The sequence below is a fragment of the Durio zibethinus genome, chromosome 1 (genome assembly GCF_047325235.1).
Source record: "Durio zibethinus cultivar Kanyao isolate XHJ-2024 chromosome 1, ASM4732523v1, whole genome shotgun sequence".
NCBI classification, from domain to species: Eukaryota; Viridiplantae; Streptophyta; class Magnoliopsida; order Malvales; family Malvaceae; genus Durio; species Durio zibethinus.
The window spans coordinates 3712121-3728035 of record NC_143162.1 but is presented as its reverse complement, the minus strand read 5'-3'; the positions used below and the strand labels follow the sequence as shown (position 1 = coordinate 3728035).

Sequence of the window (15915 nt, the reverse complement as noted above, 5' to 3'; positions counted from 1 at the left end):
TAAATTTAAAAAAATAATCGAGAAAAAATAGTTATAAAATTTTTTAAACTTTTAAATATGTAAATTAGGAGATTTTTAACATCTTTCGAATTTATAAATATGAAAATTTAAAAGTAAAAGGAGTGTGAAAAAAAAAAATTTAAATGATTTTAAAAAAATGAGGTGAACGATCCTTCTTATTAACAAAAATACCCTTCAATTCACCGACCAATAAAATCCATTAAGAAAAAAAGTAGCACAGCAAGATTCAAGGAGGAAAAAGAAAGGAAAAAATTCGTCGTTACTCTCTCGCTTATTTCCCACGAAAGAATAGCAGTAGCTTTAACCAAAAAAAAAAAAAATGACCAAAGAATTCACTGTGCCGCCGGTGGTCTTCCCCTCCGGCGGTGGAGTCAACCCTGCCGTCGGAAATATCAACCAGCGCCGAGTACCCACGGCTCCATTTCAACCCTCACGCCCTCCATCCTCCTCCTCCGCCATACCCTTCATGTCCTTTGATATCGGTTCTGCTGCGTCATCGTCCGGATCCTTCGGCGGTACAATCTCCGCCTCATCAGCATCTGGATCCGCCTCATTCGACGACGAAGAACCCCTTCTCGATGAACTCGGTATCCACCCGGATCAAATATGGCACAAAACGAAATCCATCCTCAACCCTTTTCGCATCAACCCGACGGCCCATAAAGATTCGGACTTATCCGGCCCAATCTTCTTTTACTTATCCCTTTGCTTATTCCAACTCCTTGCCGGCAAGATCCAATTCGGCGTAATCCTCGGCTGGATCGTCGTCTCCTCGATTTTCCTCTACATCGTTTTTAACATGTTAGCGGGGCGCAACGGCAACCTAGATCTGCACACGTGTACGAGCGTGGTTGGTTATTGTTTGCTACCGGTGGTGATCTTATCGGCAACATCGCTCTTTATTCCGCAGGGCAGCATCGTCCCAAGGTACGCAATGGCTGGGGTTTTTGTCGTTTGGGCCACTAGGGCTTGCACCAATTTAATGGTGGCGCTTGCTGATGGAGGCGAAGAACATCGTGGCCTTATCGCGTACGCTTGTTTCTTGATCTACACTTTGTTTTCGCTTCTTGTCATATTTTAATTGAAGCTCAATCGTTTTTTCTTCTTTTCTTTTCTCTTTAGAGTTAGATTTTTAAGGGATGATATGAATGTAAAAGGGTTTCTCTTTTTGGTTGAATTTGATATCTATAATGTTGAATTGATCTAAAATTTTACAGAATTGCGCCTTTTGTAGCTCAAAGTTGCTTATTGTGATATGGTGAACTCTTTGATCTTGAATATGAAGAAGATGAACTTGTTTGCATGAAGTGAAACAGGCTTTTACCATCTTCATTGTTATCAGTTCGTATTAATTTTACATAGTTCATGACCAGAATATTCCCTTATTGATGTCCTTTCTTTTATGGTTCTGTTTTATTGGATGCTAGTGCTATCTTGTTGGAGGTGGTGTCTCGAATGAGTTTGTTGGGGTTATCCATACTCTTCAAGAAAACTATTTATTCATCTAGACAAAGCATCGAGGAAACCAGGAAAAAGCTTTCTCATTCGGCCTTAGGAATCAGTGTTTTTTTGCTATGCATCCTTGAATGTCTTGAGAATGATGCCTTTCAACTTTTCTAGTTTTAAGGGCCAGATGAGTTTAGTTTTGGAAGAGGCCTGTGCTCTGTACATGTAGTAAAGCATTCTGATTTAGAAAACGCTGAATATTGATTTTAGCTTATTTGGTTGGTGTCAAGGTTACTAGGCTGCCCTACTTGAAGCCCTTGAGAATTTGAGATATAGTTGCACTTGAGATTTGCAGTCGGTACATTAATGCTTGAATTTAGTTCTTGCTTGTCTCTATTGTTAGATGTTGTTTTCATAATTTCACAGGTTTTGAATATCGGATTTATGAAAATATTCATTAACTTTGTTAGAGGCTGTAAGTAAAGCCTGTAAACATTTTGAATTAGAAAAAAAAAATGATGTACAGGGTGATACTCTATTTTGTTTCTTAGCAGATGTAAGACTGCAGGTTTCTATCATTAGTATTGGGCCGAATATAACTTCTAATGGTTCCCTTGAAAACTGTTATATGCTCTTTCAGAAGACATTCCTTCTTGTTTGGTATATGCCCTGCATGAATCGGATTAAATTTAAACCTGCCAATTGCAATTATATGTTTAACTGCAGTCTGACTGGATGTGAGATGTATAAATATGTGATTACTGTTTCAATTTGCATGCAATCTTGCAGAAGGAAAATCCCGTTCTTTTTTTTTTTTTTTTTGAAATTAGAATTTTTGATGCTATGGTGTTCAGTATGAACTATTATTTTAAAAATCATATCTGATGTAGGTTTATATTCCACACTTTTAAGCATCAAAGGGTCTTTGAATCATGAGCAGTCATAGTGAAAACTTCATGGAGCACTTAAGTTTAATGTCAGAGGTTTAACTTAGGTAAGTTGATGCTGGTGCCTGGTTAACTTCTCTGCATTGAATTTTGAAATATTGTGCTTCTAGGGCTTTCTCTCATAGCCCAAGTTTCTGTCCTCTTCTCTGGCCTTCAGCAACTTATTCCCTACCCCTTTTTATGGAGATTTCTGTCTTTTCTCCTCCTTTAGCTCAGATTTATATCCACCTCAGATAACTGGAACCAAAACCTAAATACCCAGTATTGATCTACTCCCTTCTACCCTGAGTTTTTAGCACCTAATACCTAGCTTTTCGTACTTCCCACCCGACTGATTTCTTCTTTGAGTTCCGGTGTGAATGGGCGAGAAAGGTCAACGAAGAAGAATGTAAAATAACATCTAGATTAAGCCAGTGACATCATGGGGGTGAAGACAAAGGTCCATGTTCATTATAAGTGAATTTTTAGGATGTCTTAAACTGAACAAAGAAATATTATTTGTACATCCTCGTTAATTAAAACATGATTAGTCGTGATAATCGAGGCCGTAAACAAGTCATAACCCACCTTGATGGAATATAAGCGCGAATGACATAGATGCTCTTGGGAGTCGTTGCAGTGTGGCTTGCTCATTTCTGTTTTTGATGATGGAGGAACTATCAACTCGGTTTTACTGCTAACCTAGCCTGCTTTTGACACACCAGCCTCTGGAATTTTTTGTGTTTGATTGTTTAGCAAGTTTACCAGTGCTAATTACTAACAGTCTTCAAGAAACAGGGATGCTGTCACTTATTTGAATTAAACAACATATATATAAAGAAGAAAGATATGCGCTTCAAGAAAGGTATGAGCTTCACCAGTATCATTTCGTTAGTTGGCCAATAACACTAGAAGCGATTAATTTTAATATTTTATGACTGAATCGGGTCAATGGAAAGATAAAAAAAAATTCTGTATCGTAATTATACTTGATGGTTTCTATTTCCTTAATTTCCTCTTAAGATACAACCACCATTGAATTATGCATAGAAATGCTGTTTTGGAACGGTGGTTGAGACATTGCGACTGTTTAAGACCTTACTAAATTCTGCTTCCTAATTGTTTTTTTCCAAAAAACGTGCAATATCGTGTTGGGTTGGCGTAGTTAGGTCTACTTCTCAATGACTTGACAATGAAAAAGATAACGTGGAGCTAGGATTTGGATCAGTTCCACTAATCTAAATCTAACTACATATAGTTTTAGGGTATTTGTTTTTGTCGAGAAACGGCTTCTCTCATCCAAGGAAAGCAACTAATATCTAATGTACTTGTTGTTACATGTACCTATAGTTTTCGACTACAATACGATTTGACTTTCCCAAAGTCCCTAATTCAGTAAATCCAACATCCTTTTTCGGTATTGGAATGTTTCCCCTGGGAATGGGGACAAAATTCTCTTTGTTTTTTTCACTGTCCTAAAGCGACAGAGATTGGAAATTATTGAAACTTAATCTGCAAAACAAGACAGTTTTTCTACATGATTACTTCTAAAAAAAAATGCCGTAAGTTAATGAGAAAAAATTATATATATTGAGATTTAAATTTTAAATTTATTTTAAAAGTGACGAACCAAATAAATTAAATTTATTATTTTTATTTGTAATGAAAATTATTTAATTAATTAACATGTATTTCATATGAAGTTAAGAATAGTTTGGATGTGACAAGTTTAATTGACCTCAAGATTTTTTTTCTCTTACAAATATTTTATTTTTAGAGCTTAAATTTTATCAAAATAAAAAATAGTAATTGAAAAATACCAATTAATTGGATGGTGTTGACTTGAACCTTCCACCAATGTCATACTACAGCCATTTAATTTTGTTGTTATAACTGCTTATTATTATATTTTGGGTTTGTATTTTAATAATGGAGCCTAGAGGCTTTAGTTATGTTATGAATACGTTAAGCTTGTATTTGGAACTGTTAAAGAAATATTATATATGAAAATGGAATTTGATCTCTGATTGCTGTAGATTTGTTGCTTTTTGACCGAAATTTGTTGTAAATTTGTTGAAGAGCGTTCTACTTACCAGCTTCCCCTTCACGCCACTACTCATAAACCCCCACATATTTATTCAAACACTCGTGAAAGCTTCACACAAAACGACCTGAAAATTAGCAATGGCTTCTGCTATCAAAGAAGAACTTTCAGGACATGGGTCAGGAACAAGCGCCAAGATCCAGAGTCTTATAATAGAGATGGAAGACGAAGAAGAAGAGCTCTTCGAGATCAATCTTGAAGCAGTTAACAGTATCCCTCCACCACATTACTGGGAAGCATTTTTCACTGCAACCAGCAGTGCATTGCTTGCCAATTGTTTGTTACCAATTTCTGATCTTTCCAGTGCAGTTCCTACCGTATCTACAGCTTATACCACATTGTCCAGGGAAGGACTGACCAACATTGTCATAGTTGCAGAGTCCTTGCCAAGGAAAATTTGTGGGATCCAATTTATGGAGTCTTTTGGGGTACAAAACAAGGAAATATAGGCATAATATAAACAGAAAATCAATATAAAGGTAGGTACCGTATTTCCTCAGATATTGGAGTTAAAGATCAACATGTAATTTAAGAATTCAGTTATGGTATCCAAATATTCATGTTATGCCATCTGCTTGCTGTCAGATTGATTTATTTTTTGAGACTGTTTTTCCAACTTTTTTCCTGTATGTGATTGTTTCAAAGTTCCATTGAGCTTGGTGTTTGCCAGATGCCATTTTGTTTCCTTATTGATCGGGCATTTTCAATGACTTTTGAGCTATGTTGGGCTATGACCACTGCGGTACTGCCTAGCCCTGTTTAGTTTTTACAATGTTCAGATTCAGCCCTGAGCTCTGATCCATAAGAACATGATATTCATCATTCACCTCATTGTCGATCCAAAATTAATTGATTGGATTTTTCAAAAAAGGAAAAAAAGAAAGAAATCAAAAGAAGGAGAAAAAAGGGTAGTCGTCAATGATTCAATTTGCTTAGCCAAAATTAAGGGACCACAGTTTCCTGGCCTGCAGGCTGCAGCCGCCTGACACCTACAGACTACAGTAATAACATCAAATATGTAGCGGAGAAGAAAGTATCAATCACAACATTTGCATTGCACAGCAACAAACAATTAATGAACAGAAAAAATCCATCTCTTTCTTTCTCTCTTTTGTGATGGTATCTAGCAAAGTCTCCTCTTCTTGGTATATGTTTTTACAGGCTGCTGGCTGGTTGAGCAATGCCAGTGGGATCCATTTGTGCAATTTAATGCAATGTTGGTAAAAGACGGTAAGTATTTAAAGAGAATTCAATATTTTACAGACCAATCGTACCACTATTGATAGTTATTAATTTATCAATCAGATCTTCATAATAATAATAATAATAATATAAAATTAATATTTTTTCTTTTCTTTTTCATTTATTTTTCCTTTTAATCTTTGAATCTTCCTCTCCCTTCCTTTCTAGCTGGCAACAGCATTTAATTGTTGGTATGCCGACGGGCCACAACTAGTCTCCGAAGCATTATAACATATTTGTCAGGTAAGAGTATACATGGCTACATTGCTTTTTCCCCGTCAGCTCAAACTTTCTACATCACATCGATCCCACATGGTTTTATGTATGTAGATAAACTAGAAGCCGTGAGAAAGGAATAATATATATGCTGATATGCAGCCGAACATTTGACTCAATTAACAAGGACATGACCGTGTATCTTTATTCAAAAGAGTCGAGTTCAAATCCTTTTTCTCAAGTAAAGAAACATATATACGCGTATATATATATATATTATTTTTTTATCAAACAGAAGATGTTTTTGTAATGTTTTAATATCTTATCAAAGTATTTTGAAAATTTATTATAATATATAAGTTAAAATTTAATCTCAAAATTTATAAAATATCTTTTATAAAATAAAATAATAAAATTATTATGTCAAATTAAATAATACTTTATAAATTAGATGAAACTTTCATAAATGATATCAAAGTAATTATCAATCGAACGAGAGTTAAATGTTACTTTGTGAAAATCACATTTAAAATCTTGCATAAATTAAGTATTATACAATAAAAATTATCTCTAAAATCTCAACATAAGATGTGATTCTATAATCTGTGTATATTTTATTCAAATCTATAAATATCTTTTGTGATATATAATTATAAAATCTTCAGATTAAAGTGAATAATATTTTATAAATTAAATGTAAATCTTTATAATTTTTATCTTTGAGAAATTATATAATAAAAAAAAATGTACGGACGGATATCCAATGTTAATTGAAAGATAGTTACTAATACTTCATGAATTAACTAGAATATGGATAAAATTTAGCTGAGTTGAAAGGAGATTTGAAAAAGTAACTATAGTTTCTGACAAGACACAATATTAGTTCCTTAAAGCATAATGCAAGAGAATTTGTACCATATAGCTAAGGTTAAATACCAATATTCTTTTTGTCTGATAATCTTTGAATCAAACTATATTAATGTTTTTAGATGTACGGAAAAATTCATTTGCTACATATAGTTTCCGACAAGATTTTAATCACTGCAATAATCACTGCAATAACAGATTCTTCTAATTCGTGGATTAATTAGCATTCAAGATTATACATACGAAATGAAAAAAAAGGAACTTTGGCTTCCAGTTATGGAAAATCCACCATCTTTTCACTTAGCCAATTTGAAACTTCTCTTATTTGTTTTATAACTATGAAGTGACCTCGGTGCTCTACCATTCACTGGTTGATCATGCTGCCTGGTCGTCACTGGTGGTGGAGTTTCTTTATGCTTCTCTCTTCTCAAAGAATCTCTCTGAAAATGGTAAGAAGTTCTTTTCAAATGTGTGCATCTGTAATTTTGGGAAGGTTCTATGAAAATCAAAAAGCATTTAACAATTTCTTGGGATCTTTTCACTTGCCTAAAATGAAAAAGATGACTTTCCGTTATCAGGCTTGTTAATATTCAGGCACAGGGCTTACAGGTATTTTTTGTTTTAAAAGTGAGTGAGTTGGCAACTTGCATGATAAGGACCCACTTTGGAGGATTGTTTATAACTCAATTCTGACCATGGTATTCAAAGAAAAAATCCTTCTGTTGAATGAAATGTTATTAGCCTATAAAACAGCCAATCAAGAACCAATTCCAGGGTCCCCCAAATGAGAAATAATCATATAACTAATATGATTGAGTGGAATCACAAAGGAGGTATAGTAAGGCAGAGAGAGAGAAAGAGAGAGATGGAGAAATAGATAGTCCACTCATTTCTTTCTTTATTTCCCGTATTATAAATTTATACTCTTAATCTCTAAAGCCCTATAGCTAGATCTAGAGAACTTACAGTTTTCCAGCGGAGCTCATACGCTATAAATAGAGCTTCTTCTTACACACGTTCTGCAACACGAAACTCCGATCCAGTTGTCTTATTTGTTAAAAAATATCCCTCGATCAGCTCATCTTTTCTCTCTTTGTTTTAGTCCTCGGACTCTCAAACAGGAACGATGTCAAGATTGGCAGAGCCTCTCATTGTTGGGAGAGTCATAGGAGACGTTCTGGATTCTTTCATCCCTAGCATTAAAATGTCAGTCACTTTCAACAATAAGCAAGTCTTCAATGGACATGAGTTCTATCCTTCAACTGTTGCCACCAAACCTAGGGTAGAGATTGAAGGAGGTGACATGAGAACCTTCTTCACTCTGGTAACCTTCTTAAGCTCTTGTGATCTCTTTCTGTCTTTTCCCAAGCTGTTTCATCTTGGTCTTTTCTACTGTTCAAACTCTTCTGTTCAAATTGATACCTGGTGAGCTGGTGCCTATTTTGTTGCAGGTCATGACGGACCCCGATGTCCCTGGACCTAGTGATCCTTATTTAAGGGAGCACCTTCACTGGTACACAAACACCCTACAGCTCATAAGTAGTACTAAAACAGTAAAACCTGTCAAAACCCTATATGTTTTAGGTTTGAGCAACCTACGGCGTACATTCAATCAACCAACTTCTTTTCTGGTGAATTAAACTAACCAATTACTTCACTATATATGGTAGAAATAGATATATGTCTCTCTATATATGTGTATGCTATAAAATTGATCATCCCACTCCACACATGCCCTTAAAAGAATTCACTGTTGAGATACATACCTTAATTAGAGCCGGGAGAGGGTTATTTACAAAGTGAATCTAAATCCATTGTTTCTACTTTTTCATCACCACCATAGCTTCATATATTGATCTTGTAGGGACCCAAACTGATCTTGGAAAGCAAAGCTCTGATCTATTAATTAATAATTAAGATAACAGCAACCATAAACTTATAGTCATGCCTTTATTATAATCAGTTTACTATTTACTTAGAGGTGAGACTAATGAAATTTCACAAGTTCAACGCTGTAATAATCAAGTCTGCAGCATGCTTTGATAAGAGCTAGATCTTACCATTTGGAAAAGCAACAAAACAGATACAAAGAGAAGAGTATAATAATAGCTGACAATTTCATTGGTCTGACCATTTTACAGGATAGTGACAGACATCCCAGGCACAACAGATGCCACATTTGGTAGGTTTTTCTGTGTAATTAAAAATTTCTTGGACAATTTGAGAAAGATGACAAAGTACTCATCTTCTCTTTCTTGTTTGTGGGGGTTTTTGATCAAACAGGAAGGGAGGTGGTGAGCTATGAAATCCCAAGACCAAATATAGGGATCCACAGGTTTGTGTTTGTTCTTTTCAAGCAGAAACGTAGACAGATAATTAGGTCACCATCTTCAAGGGATAACTTCAGCACCCGAGATTTTGCTGCTGAAAACGATCTTGGCCTCCCTGTTGCTGCTGTTTATTTCAATGCTCAAAGAGAAACAGCTGCAAGAAGACGCTAACCAGCTGCAGATCAAGTCAAAACTCAACAAAAAAAAAGGGGGGGGGGTTTCAAGTAAACTGTGTGGTCGTTTTTATTAAGTCTGTAAAAATATAGGGTTGTACCCAGAACTCTTAAATAACTTGATGCAGAGATCCTCTTTGAAACTCTGCCATGGCTTGCTGAAGTGTTGAAACTGATAAGCTTTTGGTTTCAAAAAATGAATCTACAACCTGTGAATTATTCACCTGTTTTTGTCATTATAATTTGTGATGTCTACTAGGGTACTAGAGTACTCTTTCAACGTCAGAATCATTGGAGTTATCGTACGTGGCATAAAATTTGAAACTTTCTTTTTCCTCTTATTTCATAAGTTAACTAAAGTTTTCAGTTTCATAGGATTAATATTTTTGTTCAAAATAAAGCGATTAATTAATTGTTCACCAAATTAAAATTATATATCAGGATAAAGTTCAAATTTATCATAAGATTTTAATTTTTAATCATTTTTTAACTAAATTAAAAAAAAGCAATGATAAAATTACACTTATTCATTCATATATATAAATGGGATATATTCAATCTATTAATTTTTTAAGCAAATAATAAATTTGAATCTTATCCCTATGCTCATAATATTACAAATAATGTTATTTTAAGCTTAAAAAAAATTCAAGGAATAATGAAATTCAATCTTATATATAATTTAAACAACAAAGATAAATTACAAGGAAGATATAGTTTTTTTTCAAAGAGTTACAAATTATAGTAATTAAAAGATAAATCACAAATAAAAAAAAATCATGGCTTGTAAGTTATTAGCAATGGCAAAAGCAGCTCAAACTACTGCCATTGACATCACATCAAACTAGTTAAATCATTTTCTATATAGCCTGTCAAGCTCTAGAAAATGTTTCTCACTGTTTACTACAAACTTAAAGCACTACTATAATTTATTGGAAATTGGAATATATCCCATCTTGGTACCCTGAGGGTGTTTTTTTGGTTGCTATTATTATTTAGTAGGGGTATAATTTCTTTTGTTTGCTACTAGCTAGTCGCCTAGTGCCACAAAGGGTTCGTTTTCATTTTTTCTTATAGGAAATTAACACGTACTCTCAAAACCAGCCAAAAAAAAAAAAAAGAACAAAAAGAATAAAAAAATTTCTTTTAATTCATTAACATATTGATGATCATGAACATATTTATTTAAATTTTGGCCTTTTTTACCATTAATTATTCCCGCCTTCATAAAAAATGTAATTATAAGTATAGTTTATATCAATTAATATTGAACAAAAAGCTTTATTAATTTTCAATATAAATATTGACCTAAGTATTGATTTAGCAACTGAAACAATAAATTATTTATTAGATTTGATAATTTAAAATATTATATGATGATATAATATAAATATGATATAAAAATAAAATATGAAAGTGATACGTTTTAAAATTTTAATAATAATTATATATGAGTTTAATAAAATAAAAAAATATTTTATATTTTTATATCGATATAAATTATGATATATAATTTTCATATAAAATATTATATAAATCATAATTTTAATATTTTACAAAAATATAAATATACGAATTATTAGATTTATTGCTCGATATTAAAATAAGTAGTAAACCACCAAAAATTAGGGTAAAATTGATAAAAAGTTATCATATGTATGTGTTGAATTTTGCCTAATCCTTTTTAATCTATTTTATCACATTTTTTTCTCATCCAAAAATAATTACTCAATTTCAAAACTTAAGTTAATATAATCACTTTTAAATGTTAAATTTCAATACTTATAAATTTTTTTACCCTGAAATTACTGCCTCCATTGTTAAAAAAAAAAAAAGAAAAAAAAAACCTATTTATCATGTTTTGGATGTTAATACCACTTGGGCTAAGACTCTCTCTTTATCTGTTGGGCTTCATCTCAGAATTGGACTGTTAATGACAGGAAAAATCCCAACCCAACTCTAGCTAAGCTAGATTAATGGATAAATGGGACAATAAAGTTTTTTGAAGACTTGCTAATTATAAGAAATAATTCAATTTAGTATGTGAAATCTCCACTTTCAACTTATTTATAGGTTTTAAACCAGAACTAATAAATTAAATTTTAAACTATGATTATTAATTAATTATATCACTTGTTGTAATAGACAGTCAATGAAGAATTAATCATTATATATGTAATATATAATATAATAATTCTCAGAAATATGAGTAGCTAAATCAAATATAGTTTATATTATTGAAATAAACATGAACAAAAGTAGCTATATGAAAGAAAAATAAATCAAGTAGTTGTATTATCTAAAGAGGTAAAAATAAATATATATATATAAACAAGTATAAATTAAATGCTAATTTAATTTAAAACTTCAAATATGGATATGGAGTATGAAATGGTGAACTAGTAGCCATATATGAAATTGTATATTCATAATTCAATGGCGCATGGTCTTAGATTATCTAAAATTTACTTAAATTATAAAAATTTAAATTATTTTATCTAAATTTTACTTTTAAAAATTTTTATCAATTTTAAAATTCAAATCATAATATTTATAATTTTTTTTTATTTTTCAGTTGCTATCTTAATTGAAAAAAAAAAATCAATATGTCGAATAAGAACTCTTGAAAGTTGACTGTCAAATTAGGCTTATATCATTTCACTTGTAACCAAAGAAATATTATGCTAAAGTCCAATGTGATCAGGAAAAGTAACCATTCAAACTGTCATAATTACATACAAAACCCGGGCTTTTCAAGGTTTAACAAATCTAAAAAGGTCAGCAATTTACCGAAAAAGCCTTCACCTTTACCCGCAACTTTCTTAAAAATGGTGTCCTTTTCAGTCCATATGGTAAAAATCAGAAAAAAAAAAAAATCACATGTCTTAATCATACTACTACTGAAAAAATCAAGAAAACCAACTCCTTTGTCTCAGGTAAGAACTTTTCTTCAGATCTCTTTGGTTTCTTTGTTTTTCTAACAGTCTTAGGTGATTGTTGTAGTTGGTGGGTTTTGTTTAAAGAGACCCAAAAAATGGCAGGAGGAGGAGGAGTTAATAGGAAAATATCAGCTGCATCAGCAAGAGCTCACACTAGAAGAGCCAAGCAAAACACTTCCTTCAAGCTTCCTTCAGGCGGGTTTTCTTTTAAATTAAAGATTTTATTTTTATTTGATCTAGTTTTGGTTATATTCTCTTTGTAGAATCCGCAATTTTCTTTTATCTGGGTCACTTTGTTTTTGTTGTTACTCTGCTTTGATTCTTAGAAAGCATAAGAAAGTTGAAAATTTTGGATCTTTGGTTCTTCATTTCTTGCAGATTCTTAAAATATTTACTCATTTTAGGGTAGTTAATTTTTGGATTTTTGTTTCTCTTTATTTCTGTTGAGATTGTATTAGGAAGCATAAGAAAATCATTGCATTTACTGTGTCTCTGGGTAAAATCTCGAACTTCAAGCTTGGCTTGATGTAAAAACGAGTTTCTTTTTTTTTTTTTTAGTTGAAGGGAATGAGTGTGAGTTGAATTTTCATTTTGAAAAAGAGGGTTTCTGCAACTTTTAAAGGTAAAAGGAGGCTTTTTGTTGCCCTCAAGTTGTATATTGTTTGATGAAATTTTAATATTGTTGTATGTTATCCAAAATGAAATGGTCCTCTTTATACCAGAATTAGAATTAACACGAGATAGGATAACCAGTAATTAGCTTTCAACTCCAAGGTGGCTGATTAACTGCCTATAATGTCATTGTGTATATGCAGTTTCTTGTGTCACTGATGATGTCTTGTCACTGCCATTTATTTCAAATTGATTTCTCCAGTTTTATAAACTGTTTGAATTATAACTCAAAAATTGCAGGGATATTCACGAAGATACTATTGGTCTTGTCTGTGGGGATTTTGGCATGGGCTTATCAGGCCATTCAGCCGCCTCTACCCAAGACATGTGGCTCTCCAGATGGTCCACCTGTCACAGCATCAAGAATAAAGCTGAGGGATGGAAGACATTTGGCCTACGAAGAGCATGGTGTTCCCCGAGATGCAGCGAAGTATAAAATTGTCTCTGTCCATGGATTTGATTGTTGCAGGCATGATGCTGTTGTTGCCCATAATCTCTCACCGGTATTAGTTTGTTCTTATTTGTATTATTTTGGTGGTCGTCTGGGCTTTCGGACATAACATGTTTAAGTAAGTGTCATTTGGTTTCATTGTTGTTTCTACCAGGAAATTGTTGAAGTATTGGGGGTCTACATTTTGTCTTTTGACAGACCAGGTTATGGAGAGAGTGACCCTAATCCAAAACGAACAGTAAAGAGCATGGCTTTGGATATAGAAGAGCTAGCTGATCAATTGGGACTAGGATCCAAGTTTTATGTAATTGGATTTTCGATGGGGGGGCAGGTGATTTGGAGCTGCCTCAAGTACATCCCTCACAGGTATTCTTGTTTCTGAACTACTTGAATGCAAAGTATGCAGGAGAGAAAGAGATTACATATGTTTGTTCTGCTGTCAGGTATACTGCTTGTTTTTTCACATCTTTTCTATCTTGAGGGATATTCGTGACTTCTACAGGTTAGCAGGGGCAACTTTGGTAGCGCCAGTTGTTAACTACTGGTGGTCTGGTTTTCCTACAAACTTATCTAAAGAAGCATATCAGCAACAGTTACCACAAGAGCGATGGACACTTCGTGTGTCTCACTATGCTCCCTGGCTTACCTACTGGTGGAACACTCAAAAATGGTTCCCTAGTTCTAGTGTTATTGGTCAAAGTGCTGATATTCTTTCTACTGAGGACAAAAAACTCTTGTCAAAGATAATCTCTACTAGGAATCATGTGGTTTGTATTTCTCTCTGCCAAAAAGCTCCTTGCACTCTTTGTTGTCTTAGCAGTGTATTCATTGTTTGCTGCACTTTTTGTTGTGAAATCAGGTAGAAAGATTGTTGTCTTTTGACTTATAATTGACCTGTGATTAGTTGTATTTGTGGATTGTGGTGGTTCAGTCATGGGCATCTGTTGGCACTATAAGGATTTTGTGGTAGTAAATGCTTGTACAAGGTTAATGGTGGTTCTTTGAAGTGCCTGTCTGTAGTGGTAGTGGTGGTTTGCAATAATGCAGTTGATGAAAATTCAAGGACTCTTAGCACATTTGTTCAAATTTATCTATATCCCCAACAATTTGATTTGCTGCACTAATCTCTATCAATTGATTCTCTCTTTTTCTTCGTTTTCACACTCTTAGATTTTTTTTTTTTATAATTATTTTTGAACTTTATTCTTTGATATTGCTACCATCATAATCTTGATTCTTGTCTGTCATCTCCTCAGGCACTAGTAAGACAGCAAGGTGAATATGAGTCCCTGCATCGTGACCTGATAATTGGATTTGGAACATGGGAATTCTCTCCCATGGATCTGGACAACCCATTTCCTAATAACGAGGGCTCTGTTCACCTGTGGCATGGAGATGAGGATGTGCTTGTGCCTGTTACATTGCAACGCTACATTGCCCAACAACTCCCATGGATTCACTACCACGAACTACCCGGTGCTGGACATATGTTTCCACTTGCTGATGGGATGACGGATACTATGATAAAGGCACTTTTGGTGGGAGAGAAGTAGTCTGCCTTTATAGGTTTTGTTCCTTATCCCATTATGACCCATTATAAGTTGTAACCAATATTGATGCATGTCACTTTTCAATGGTTGACTTTACAGTTCTACAAGGGACTGGAAAGGATGTATTTACCTAGTTTGAACAGAGACAGAAAGAGGATTGAAGGGGGGGGGGGGGGTTGTTTAAGATACTGCATTTTCTAAAATATCCTTTTCCTTACTAATGTTTTAAGTTGTTGAAATTTAGCATATCATGATATCAAGTATGCTTGCTAAAGGTAGCTGCATGTGTTACGGTCTTGGAGTGAAGTCAGGAATTTCACATTGGTTGAGTACTAGAGTTGATCTTGGGATATAAGGGTTCACACCGTCTTTTCTTTGTGAGGTGTTTTTTGTAGAATAAAATTGTGAGGTTAAAAGGGTCAGAGCGGACAATATTTCATAAGAGTGTGAATCATGACCTGGAGGTTGAGTCTCAACTCGTGATAAGTGGTATCAGAGTTAGCTTTGAGGGTTCTAACGATGTGTTACAGAAGACGGTGAGCCCTCGTTAGAGTAGGAGAAGATGTCACGGTCTAGAGTTGATCTTGGGATATAAGGGTTCACATCGTTGGGATATAAAGGTTCACATCGTTTTCTCCTTGTGAAGCACTTTTGTAGGAGAAAATCGTGAAATCAAAAGAGCTAAAGCGGACAATACTTTACAAATATATGAATTATGACAAATAGATTGATTTGAAATACCGGATAATTGCATGCTTAAGTCTTAAAATCGCACAAATCTAAAAGTTGAGTCTCGATTCGTGACACATGCACATTCATATTTTCCATTTTGGTTGGTTGATCTCAAATATTATCATAGCATTATAAGGTTTGCCAATATTATCCGTGGATGAAAAGGAAGGATAGTTTATACAGAATAGAAATAGAACTAGCTTTGTACAGACGGAAAGAGAATAAAGAAAAAAAAAATTGATATAA

General features: G+C 33.6%; 4 protein-coding genes across 4 annotated transcripts; all 4 read left to right on the top strand.

Annotated features, from left to right (window-relative positions):
• Positions 1–229: 229 nt before the first annotated feature.
• Positions 230–1328, top strand: LOC111311730 (Integral membrane Yip1 family protein). Its single transcript, XM_089759322.1, has one exon. It carries the CDS (start codon positions 341–343, stop codon positions 1100–1102), a length of 762 nt encoding a protein of 253 aa, XP_089615448.1. The 5' UTR covers positions 230–340; the 3' UTR covers positions 1103–1328.
• On the top strand, positions 950–5704 carry LOC111311733 (uncharacterized). The gene is made up of 2 exons (XM_089759336.1): positions 950–1050; positions 3192–5704. Exon 2 carries the CDS (start codon positions 4578–4580, stop codon positions 4944–4946), a length of 369 nt encoding a protein of 122 aa, XP_089615462.1. The 5' UTR covers positions 950–1050; positions 3192–4577; the 3' UTR covers positions 4947–5704.
• Positions 5705–7295: 1591 nt separating this feature from the next.
• Positions 7296–9628, top strand: LOC111311731 (protein SELF-PRUNING-like). Its single transcript, XM_022911373.2, has 4 exons — positions 7296–8146; positions 8274–8335; positions 8964–9004; positions 9106–9628. The coding sequence occupies exons 1-4, from the start codon at positions 7949–7951 to the stop codon at positions 9321–9323; spliced, it is 519 nt and encodes a 172-aa protein (XP_022767108.1). The 5' UTR covers positions 7296–7948; the 3' UTR covers positions 9324–9628.
• A 2614-nt stretch (positions 9629–12242) lies between these two features.
• LOC111311727 (uncharacterized) lies at positions 12243–15158 on the top strand. Its single transcript, XM_022911367.2, has 6 exons — positions 12243–12261; positions 12329–12459; positions 13177–13439; positions 13542–13753; positions 13890–14154; positions 14644–15158. The coding sequence occupies exons 2-6, from the start codon at positions 12360–12362 to the stop codon at positions 14938–14940; spliced, it is 1137 nt and encodes a 378-aa protein (XP_022767102.1). The 5' UTR covers positions 12243–12261; positions 12329–12359; the 3' UTR covers positions 14941–15158.
• Positions 15159–15915: the final 757 nt, after the last annotated feature.

What these genes read in the sequence shown, in the direction of transcription:
- LOC111311733 (XM_089759336.1), top strand. Translation starts at nt 4,578, where the DNA reads ATGGCTTCTGCTATCAAAGAAGAACTTTCAGGACATGGGTCAGGAACA.
- LOC111311727 (XM_022911367.2), top strand. Translation starts at nt 12,360, where the DNA reads ATGGCAGGAGGAGGAGGAGTTAATAGGAAAATATCAGCTGCATCAGCA. An exon ending in TTCCTTCAAGCTTCCTTCAG is followed by an intron (nt 12,460 to 13,176) that starts GCGGGTTTTCTT and finishes CAAAAATTGCAG; the next exon opens with GGATATTCACGAAGATACTA. An exon ending in TCTCTACTAGGAATCATGTG is followed by an intron (nt 14,155 to 14,643) that starts GTTTGTATTTCT and finishes TCATCTCCTCAG; the next exon opens with GCACTAGTAAGACAGCAAGG.
- LOC111311731 (XM_022911373.2), top strand. Translation starts at nt 7,949, where the DNA reads ATGTCAAGATTGGCAGAGCCTCTCATTGTTGGGAGAGTCATAGGAGAC. An exon ending in TGAGAACCTTCTTCACTCTG is followed by an intron (nt 8,147 to 8,273) that starts GTAACCTTCTTA and finishes ATTTTGTTGCAG; the next exon opens with GTCATGACGGACCCCGATGT. An exon ending in CACAACAGATGCCACATTTG is followed by an intron (nt 9,005 to 9,105) that starts GTAGGTTTTTCT and finishes TTGATCAAACAG; the next exon opens with GAAGGGAGGTGGTGAGCTAT.
- LOC111311730 (XM_089759322.1), top strand. Translation starts at nt 341, where the DNA reads ATGACCAAAGAATTCACTGTGCCGCCGGTGGTCTTCCCCTCCGGCGGT.